Raw genomic sequence first — 10,232 nt, forward strand, 5'->3', positions numbered from 1 at the left:
CGGGAGGTGGGGGGGGGGTAGAAGTGGCCTCGGCCACGGCGCTACCGGACACACGGGCGGTACCGGCCCCACGGGAACCGGCGCTACCGGATCCACGGCGATGGGGCCGGGGCCGGGGCCGGTCCTGGCGGTGCTGGGGCTGGGGCTGCTCCTGGAGCCGGGAGGTGAGCGGGGAACGGGGACGGGGATGGGGATGGGGATGGGGGGGGGGCAAACATGGCCGCCGGCGTGAGGGAAGGGAGGCGGGAACGGGGGTATAGGGGGGATATAGGGATAATGAAGGGGGATATAGGGATAATGAAGGGGGATATAGGGATAATAAAGGGGGATATAGGCGGATATAGGGATAATTGGGGGGGATATAGGCGGATATAGGAGTAATGAAGGGGGTTATGGGGGGATATAGGGGGATATGGAGGTGGGGAAGGGGGGCAACATGGCGGGGGCCGTGAGGGGAGGGAGGCGGGAATGAGGGCCTGAGGGAATATGGAGGGGTATAGGGGGTATAGAACATAGGGATTGGGGATATAGAACATAGGGATCGGGGATATAGGGGGTATAGAACATAGGGATCGGGGATATAGGGGGTATAGAACATAGGGATCGGGGATATAGGGGGTACAGAACATAGGGATTGGGGATATAGGGGATATAGAACATAGGGATCGGGGATGTAGGGGGTATAGAACATAGGGATTGGGGATATAGGGGGTATAGAACATAGGGATCGGGGATATAGGGGGTATAGAACATAGGGATTGGGGATATAGGGGGTATAGAACATAGGGATCGGGGATATAGGGGGTATAGAACATAGGGATTGGGGATATAGAACATAGGGATCGGGGATATAGGGGGTACAGAACATAGGGATTGGGGATATAGGGGGTATAGAACATAGGGATCGGGGATATAGGGGGTATAGAACATAGGGATCGGGGATATAGGGGGTATAGAACATAGGGATCGGGGATATAGGGGGTATAGAACATAGGGATCGGGGATATAGGGGGTATAGAACATAGGGATCGGGGATATAGGGGGTATAGAACATAGGGATCGGGGATATAGGGGGTATAGAACATAGGGATCGGGGATATAGGGGGTATAGAACATAGGGATCGGGGATATAGGGGGTATAGAACATAGGGATTGGGGATATAGGGGGTATAGAACATAGGGATTGGGGATATAGGGGGTACATTGCATGGGTGGGATACGGAGGGATATAGGGGCTATAGGAGACCATGGGGTCAATAGAGGGGCTATGGGGTGGGAGGGGGGTGGGGGCCCAGGGAGGTGACCCCTTTCCTCAGGGCCGGTTTTTCCTGCTCCGCCATCCCTGCATCCCGGCTCCCATTGCAGGGGTGCCCCATGGGGGGGTCCCGGGCCCATAGGGACTCATAGGGTTGTCCCGGGCCCCATAGGGATGCTCCGTGCCCCATAGCGGTGTCCCTGCCCCATAGGGATGCTCCCTGCCCCATAGCGGTGTCCCAGACCCATAGGGACCCATAGGGGTGTCCCAGACCCATAGGGATGCTCCCGGACCCATAGGGACTCATAGGGGTGTCCCTGCCCCATATGGATGCCCCCTGCCCCATAGGGGTGTCCCTGCCCCATAGGGACCCATAGGGGTGTCCCGGACCCCTAGGGATGCTCCCTGCCCCATAGGGACCCATAGGGGTGTCCCGGACCCATAGGGGTGCTCCCTGCCCCATAGGGATGTCCTTGCCCCATAGGGACCCATAGGGGTGTCCCCGACCCATAGGGATGCTCCCTGCCCCATAGGGATGCCCCCTGCCCCATAGCGGTGTCCCCGACCCATAGCGGGTTCTTTGATGCCATCAACCTCTTGCAGGTCACTGGGGGACGGTGAGAGCCGATGACACAGGTGGGGGGGGCACATGGGGGGGTCCCATTGGGGGGGTCCAGTTGAGGGGGTCCCCATGGTTATGGGGTGCTGGTGCCCCATTGACGGGGTCCCATTGGGGGTGCTCCATAAGGGGGGGCCTGGGGGTCCCATTGGGGGGTTCCCATTGAGGGGGTCCCATTGGGGGGGACCCCATAAGGGGGGTCCTGGGGGTCCCATTGGGGGTGCCCCATTGAGGGGTTCCCATTGAGGGGGTCCCATTGTGGGTGCCCCATTGAGGGGTTCCCATTGAGGGGGTCCCATTGGGGGTGCCCCATTGAGGGGTTCCCATTGACGGGGTCCCATTGGGGGTGCTCCATAAGGGGGGGCCTGGGGGTCCCATTGGGGGTGCCCCATTGAGGGGTTCCCATTGAGGGGGTCCCATTGGGGGTGCCCCATTGGGGGGTTCCCATTGAGGGGGTCCCATTGGGGGTGCCCCATAGGGGGTCTCTCTTGCCCCATTGCACTTGGGCCCCCCTTAACATTGCCCCCCCCCTCAGTGCCGTGCGGGACCCCCGTGCAGCCGCGCGTGGTGGGGGGCTCGGCGGCGCTGCCGGGGCAGTGGCCATGGCAGGCGAGCATCACCTTCCGGGGGGGCCACGTCTGCGGGGGGGCCCTCGTCAGCCCCGCCTGGGTGCTCAGCGCCGCGCACTGCTTCCCGCCGTGAGTACCCCACAACGGACCCAGAACCACCCCAAAATACCCCCAGAACGGCCAAAATCACCCCAAAATACCCCTAAACCACCCGAAAATACCCCCAGAACGGCCAAAATCACCCCAAAATACCCCTAAACCACCCGAAAATACCCCTAAAACGGCCAAAACCACCCTAAATACCCCTAAACCACCTGAAAATACCCCCAGAACGGCCAAAATCACCCCAAAATACCCCTAAACCACCTGAAAATACCCCCAGAACGGCCAAAATCACCCCAAAATACCCCTAAACCACCCGAAAATACCCCTAAAACGGCCAAAACCACCCTAAATACCCCAAAACCACCCGAAAATACCCCCAAAACGGCCAAACCTCCCCAAAAATACCCCAAAACACCCCAAAACCAGGCCAAGGCCCCCCCCCCACCGGAGACCTCCCAAACTTCCTCATTCCTCCCCCCCCAAACCCCCCATTACCCCTTTAGACCCCCCCATAACCCCTTTGGTACCTCCCAAACCCTCTCATTGTCCCCCCGCAAATCCCCCATTACCCCCCATATCCCCTTCGATACCCCCCCCTTGACCCCCCCAAACACCCCAATACCCCCTTAGAACCCCCCCATAACCCCTTTGGTACCTCCCAATCCCCCCTTAGACCCCCCCCATAACCCCTTTGGTACCTCCCAAACCCCCCCATTACCCCCCGAAACCCCCTTAAAGTCCCCCATAACCGCTTTGGTACCTCCCAAACCTCCCCATTACCCACCCAATCCCCCCTTAGACCCCCCCATAACCCCTTTGGTACCTCCCAAACCCCCCCTAGACCCCCCCATAACCCCTTTGGTACTTCCCAAACCCCCTCACACCCCCCAAAACCCCCCTTAGACCCCCCCATAACCCCTTTGGTACCTCCCAAACCCCCCCATTACCCCCCATTTTAGGGGTGTCCCCCCCTTATCTCTGTGTCCCCCCCCCCGCAGGGAGAACCCCCTCTCCGAGTACCGCATCTCCTTGGGCACCCTCCATTTATTGTCCCCCCCCCCGGACATCCAAGTGCGGCCGGTGACGTCACTGCACCGCCCCGGTGACGTCAGCGGGGGCGCCCGTGACGTCACCGAGGCGGGGGGGGGCGGTGACCTGGCTTTAGCCCGCCTGGACCCCCCCGTGACCCCCACGCGATGGGTCCGGCCCATTTGTGTACCCGGAGCTCAGGACCCCCCCGTGCCCCCCGGCACCAACTGCACCGTGACCGGATGGGGGGACACCCGCGACGCCGGTCAGTGCCAGCAATGAACACGGGGGGGGCACAAGCACCCCCCTTGGGGACCCCAAATACCCCCTAAACCCCCCTTGGGACCCCCTAAACCCCCCCTTGGGGACCCCAAATACCCCCTAACCCCTTTGGGACCCCCCCAATACCCCTAAACCCCCCTTGGGACCCCCTAAACCCCCCCTTGAGGACCCCAAATACCCCCTAGGACCCCCCCAGATACCCCCTAAACCCCTTTGGGACCCCCTGAAGGACCCCATTGACCCCCTGTGCCCCCCCCCCAGGCCCGCTGCCCCCCCCCAAGACCCTGCAGCAGGCGCAGGTGACGGTGCTGAGCCGGCCGCCGCTGCCGCTGCCTGTACGGGCCCAGCACGGTGCTGAGCAGGGACACGATGTGCGCCGGGCACCCGCAGGGGCTGCGCGACGCCTGCCAGGTCAGGACCCCCTTTCCACCCCAAATACCCCCTTTCCACCCCAAATACCCCCTTTGCACCCCAAATACCCCCTTTCCACCCCAAATACCCCCTTTGCACCCCAAATACCCCCTTTGCACCCCATTTTGGCCTTCTTGGCAAAACCAGCCCTTTTCATGTCCCCCATGTGATCCCCATGTCCCTCCCTTATAGCCCCCTATGCTCCCCATGCCCCCCCATGGGATCCCTATGTCCCCCCATATGTCCCCCCTTATATCCTCCCTATATCCCCCCTATGTCCCCCCCTTATACCCCTCTATGTCCCCCCCACATCCCCCTATGTGACCCCTCTATCCCCCCCTACATCCCCCCATCTCCCCCCATACCCCCCTTTGTGACCCTACATCCCCCCCATATCCCCCCCTTTGTCCCCCCTATGTGCCCCCATGTGACCCCTATATCCCCCCTACATCCCCCACATATCCCCCCCCTTGTCCCCCTATATCCCCCCTATACCCCCCTATGTCCCCCCTATATCCCCCCCGTGTCCCCCCATGTGACCCCTATATCCCCCTCTACATCCCCCCCATATCCCCTATGTGACCCCTATATCCCCCCCTACATCCCCCCATATCCCCCCCCTTGTCCCCCTATATCATCCCCTATGTCCCCCCTATACCCCCCTATGTGACCCCTATATCCCCCGCATATCCCCCCCCATGTCCCCCCCATATCCCCCCCTACATCCCCCCCATGTCCCCCCCCATATCCCCCTCTTGTCCCCCCCATATCCCCCCCTATGTCCCCCCCATGTCCCCCCCTACATCCCCCCCATATCCCCCCCATGTCCCCCCATATCCCCCCCCATACCCCCCCTATGTGACTCCCATATCCCCCCCTACATCCCCCCCATATCCCCCCATGTCCCCCCCATATCCCCTCCATATCCCCCCCATGTCCCCCCCCACATCCCCCCATATCCCCCCCCTTGTCCCCCCTATATCATCCCCTATGTCCCCCCCTATACCCCCCTATGTGACCCCTATATCCCCCGCATATCCCCCCCATGTCCCCCCCATGTCCCCCCCTATGTCCCCCCCATGTCCCCCCCATATCCCCCTCTTGTCCCCCCCATATCCCCCCCTATGTCCCCCCCATGTCCCCCCCACATCCCCCCATATCCCCCCCCTTGTCCCCCCTATATCATCCCCTATGTCCCCCCTATACCCCCCTATGTCCCCCCTATACCCCCCCATGTCCCCCCCATATCCCCCCTACATCCCCCCCGTGCCCCCCCCGCTGAGCTCCCCTCCGCTCCCGCTCCGCTCCCGCAGGGTGACTCGGGGGGGCCGCTCTCGTGCCTGCGGGGGGCCGCTGGCTGCTGGCGGGGGTGGTCAGCGGGGGGCGCTCCTGCGGCGCCGGCCCCAGCCCGGGGCTCTACACGGGAACGGCCCCGCACCGGGCCTGGATCCGGGACACGGTGACAGCGGGAGCGGGAGGGAGCGGGAGCGGGAGCGGGAACGGGAACGGGAGCGGGAACGGGAGCGGGAACGGGAACGGGAACGGGAGCGGGAACGGGAGCGGGAGCGGGAACGGGAGCGGGAGCGGGAGCGGGAACGGGAGCGGGAGCGGGAGCGGGAACGGGAGCGGGAGCGGGAGCGGGAACGGGAGCGGGAACGGGAGCGGGAGCGGGAGCGGGAGCGGGAACGGGAGCGGGAACGGGAACGGGGAGCGGGAGCGGGATCGGATCCGGGAGCGGGATCGAGCCCGGATCAAGCTCCGGGGTCGGGATCGGCAACGGGATCGGATCCAGCAACGGGATTGGGAATGGGATCGGATCCAGCAACGGGATCGGGAACGGGATCGGATCCAGCAACGGGATTGGGAATGGGATCGGATCCAGCTCCGGGATTGGGAATGAGATCGGATCCAGCAACGGGATCGGCAACGGCATTGGGATCGGATCCAGCCCCGGGAATGGGAATGGGAACGGGATTGGATCCAGCCCCGGGATCGAGAATGGGATCGGATCCAGCTCCGGGATCGGATCCAGCCCCGGGATCGGGAATGGGATCGAGGCCGGGATCGGGAATGGGATCTACGCTGGACCCAGCTCTGGGAACGGGATCGGATCCAGGACCGAGAATGGGATCGGGATCGACTCCGGATCCAGCCCCGGTCCCCCCCCATGGCCACAGGAGGAGGAGGAGGAGGACGAAGGCTCCTGTGACTCCTGGGACCCGGCCCCACAGCGGCCCCACAGCGGCGGGGGCAGCCCCAGGATCAATGGGGCTCTATGGGGGCTCCTGGGGGTCCTGTGGGTCAGGGCATAGGGGGGCAGCGGGGCCCCCAAGTGGGGATGGGACCCCCACTTAGGGGTCACAGGACCCATATGGGTGATGGGACCCACACTTATGGGTCAGGGGACCCAGACTTAGGGGTCACAGGACCCACACTTACAGGTGATGGGACCCACACTTACAGGTCACGGGACCCACACTTATGGGTCACGGGACCCACACTTACAGGTCACGGGACTCACACTTATGGGTCACGGGACCCACACTTGCAGGTCACGGGACCCACACTTATGGGTCACGGGACTCACACTTATGGGTCACGGGACCCACACTTGCAGGTCACGGGACCCACACTTATGGGTCACGGGACCCACAGCGGGCACCCCAAGGTGCCCCCCAATAAAGCACCCCGAGTCCCAGTTCCACCTGCACCTTTACTGGTGTGCACTCAGACCCATAGGGGATGTGGGGCACCCCATAGCAGACATAGGGCACCCTGTAGGAGACATGGGGCACCCCATAGGAGACATGAGGCGCCCCATACCAGGTGTGGGGCACCCCATAGGAGACGTGGGGCGCCCCATAGCAGTCGCGGCTCCCTCCTCACTTCTTGGCCACTTTAGGCTGCTTGTGCTTGGGGGGGGCCCAGCGCAGGCAGATGGAGTCCACTGTTGGGGGGCAGAAAGAGGCAGTTATGGGGCAGGGGGATCCCACTTGTGGGTCCACCCCATAGATGCCAGTGCTGGCTCCTACTTGTGGGTCCACCCCATAGATCCCACTTGTGGGTCCGCCCCATAGATCCCACTTGTGGGTACACCCCATAGGTCCCACTTGTGGGTCCGCCCCATAGATCCCACTTGGGGGTCCACCCCATAGGTCCCACTTGTGGGTCCGCCCCATAGGTCCCAGTTACGGGTCCCCCCCATAGGTCACAGTTGTGGGTCCGCCCCATAGGTCCCAGTTATGGGTCTGCCCCATAGGTCCCACTTGTGGGTCCCAGTTGTGGGTCTGCCCCATAGATCCCAGTTACAGGTCCCAGTTGTGGGTCTGCCCCATAGATCCCAGTTACAGGTCCCAGTTGTGGATCCGCCCCATGGATCCAGTTACAGGTCCCAGTTGTGGATCCGCCCCATAGATCCCAGTTACAGGTCCCAGTTGTGGATCCGCCCCATAGATCCCAGTTACGGGTCCCAGTTGTGGATCCGCCCATAGATCCCAGTTACGGGTCCCAGTTGTGGATCCGCCCCATAGATCCCAGTTACAGGTCCCAGTTGTGGGTCCGCCCCATAGATCCCAGTTACGGGTCCCAGTTGTGGATCCGCCCCATAGATCCCAGTTACGGGTCCCAGTTGTGGATCCGCCCCATAGATCCCAGTTGTGGGTCCCAGTTGTGGATCCGCCCCATAGATCCCAGTTACGGGTCCCAGTTGTGGATCCGCCCCATAGATCCCAGTTACGGGTCCCAGTTGTGGATCCGCCCCATAGATCCCAGTTACAGGTCCCAGTTGTGGGTCCGCCCCATAGATCCCAGTTACGGGTCCCAGTTGTGGATCCGCCCCATAGATCCCAGTTATGGGTCCCAGTTGTGGGTCTGCCCCATAGATCCCAGTTACAGGTCCCAGTTGTGGATCCGCCCCATAGATCCCAGTTACAGGTCCCAGTTGTGGATCCGCCCCATAGATCCCAGTTACGGGTCCCAGTTGTGGGTCCGCCCCATAGATCCCAGTTACAGGTCCCAGTTGTGGATCCGCCCCATAGATCCCAGTTACAGGTCCCAGTTGTGGATCCGCCCCATAGATCCCAGTTACAGGTCCCAGTTGTGGGTCCGCCCCATAGATCCCAGTTACAGGTCCCAGTTGTGGATCCGCCCCATAGATCCCAGTTACGGGTCCCAGTTGTGGGTCCGCCCCATAGATCCCAGTTACGGGTCCCAGTTGTGGGTCCGCCCCATAGATCCCAGTTGTGGGTCCCAGTTGTGGATCCGCCCCATAGATCCCAGTTGTGGGTCCCAGTTGTGGGTCCGCCCCACAGGTACCGGTGATGGGCGGGCGCTTGTACTGGGCGCTGCGCAGGTGCTCCTCGACGAGGCGCGGCGTGACGCAGATCACGTGCTGCCCCTTCCAGTACTTGACCATGTTGAGCGACTGCAGCGTGCTGATGATGTCACTCTGCGTGATGCTGGTCATCTGACTGCGGGGACACGTGACCGCGCTGGGACCGGGCTGGGCCCGGGAAGGGACCGGGAGGGGCCCGGGAATGGATTGGGATTGAACTGGGAATGCATTGGGAATGAACTGGGAATGAACTGGGAATGCATTGGGAATGAACTGGGAATGAACTGGGAATGAACTGGGAATGGATTGGGAATGAACTGGGAATGGATTGGAAATGGATTGGGATTGAACTGGGATTGAACTGGGAATGGGTTGGGATTGAACTGGGAATGGATTGGGATTGAACTGGGATTGAACTGGGAATGGGTTGGGATTGAACTGAGAATGCATTGGGAATGAACTGGGAATGAACTGGGAATGAACTGGGAATGGATTGGGATGGACTGGGAGGGACTGGAATGGAACAGGAATGAATTGGGATGGAACTGGGATGCACTGGGATGTAATGGATGTTACTGGGATGCACTGGGATGCACTGGGATGTAATGGATGTTACTGGGATGCAATAAACGCTACTGGGCTGTTGTTAGGCTGGTACCAGTCTGTACTGCTCTGTTACTGGTTTATACTGGTTTATGTTGCTCTGTTACTGGTTTATACTGGTCCCTACTGGTTTATGCTGCCCTGTTACTGGTTTATACTGGGCCATACTGGTCTATACTGGTCTGTACTGCTTTGTACTGGTTTATACTGGTTTCTACTGGTCCGTACTGGTTTATACTGGTTTCTACCGGTCTGTATTGGTTTATACTGGTTTCTACTGCTCCGTACTGGTTTATACTGGTTCATACTGGTCTGTACTGGTTTCTACTGGTCCGTACTGGTTTATACTGGTTTCTACTGGTCCGTACTGGTTTATACTGGTTTCTACTGCTCCGTACTGGTTTATACTGGTTCATACTGGTCTGTACTGGTTTCTACTGGTCCGTACTGGTTTATACTGGTTTCTACTGGTCCGTACTGGTTTATACTGGTTTCTACTGCTCCGTACTGGTTTATACTGGTTCATACTGGTTTCTACTGCTCCGTACTGGTTTATACTGGTTTATACTGGTCTGTACTGGTTCATACTGGTTCCTACTGGTCGGTGCCGGTGCGTACCTGAGGTCCTTGATGGAGAGGGTGCCGCGGAAGTCGCGCAGGATCTCGAGGAGCACCCAGGACCAGTAACTGCGGTAACTGAGCTTGCCCAGGTCCGAGAGCGGCTTCTCCGGGGAGCCCACGGTGCTCTCCAGCTTGGACAGCTCATAGCCTGCAATGGGGCAAGGGGGCAAGGGGGGTAATGGGGCAATGGGGGGCAATGGGGGCAATGGGGCAATGGGGCAATGGGGCAATGGGGCAATGGGGCAATGGGGGCAATGGGGGTAATGGGGGGCAATGGGGGCAATGGGGCAATGGGGCAATGGGGGCAATGGGGGCAATGGGGTAATGGGGGGCAATGGGGCAATGGGGGCAATGGGGGCAATGGGGCAATGGGGGCAATGGGGGTAATGGGGGGCAATGGGGGCA

The 10,232-nt window shown here is 60.9% G+C and overlaps 2 protein-coding genes across 3 annotated transcripts in view; one reads left to right on the forward strand and one right to left on the reverse strand.

Moving 5' to 3' along the window:
- Window positions 1-100: 100 nt before the first annotated feature.
- Window positions 101-6,309, forward strand: LOC308232595 (serine protease 33-like; the record flags this gene model as incomplete). Its single annotated transcript, XM_080639812.1, is given in 7 exon segments — window positions 101-164; window positions 2,233-2,572; window positions 3,547-3,842; window positions 4,121-4,176; window positions 4,178-4,270; window positions 5,584-5,608; window positions 5,611-6,309. Coding segments are annotated over 7 exon segments (1,434 nt in total). The 3' UTR covers window positions 6,171-6,309.
- Window positions 6,310-6,969: 660 nt separating this feature from the next.
- The window catches only part of KAT8 (lysine acetyltransferase 8), a 14,119-nt gene continuing 10,856 nt past the window's right edge, over window positions 6,970-10,232 (reverse strand). For both annotated transcript variants that reach the window (XM_080639818.1, XM_080639817.1), the window contains exons 9-11: window positions 9,825-9,975; window positions 8,585-8,739; window positions 6,970-7,217 (exon numbers count right to left, since the gene is read on the reverse strand). In XM_080639818.1, the coding sequence (XP_080495944.1) occupies window positions 7,153-7,217; window positions 8,585-8,739; window positions 9,825-9,975 (371 nt within the window). In that variant the 3' untranslated portion in view covers window positions 6,970-7,152. The remainder of the gene's footprint in view (window positions 7,218-8,584; window positions 8,740-9,824; window positions 9,976-10,232) is intronic.

This window comes from Psittacula echo, assembly GCF_963264785.1.
Source record: "Psittacula echo genome assembly, contig: SCAFFOLD_46, whole genome shotgun sequence".
Taxonomy (NCBI): domain Eukaryota; kingdom Metazoa; phylum Chordata; class Aves; order Psittaciformes; family Psittacidae; genus Psittacula; species Psittacula echo.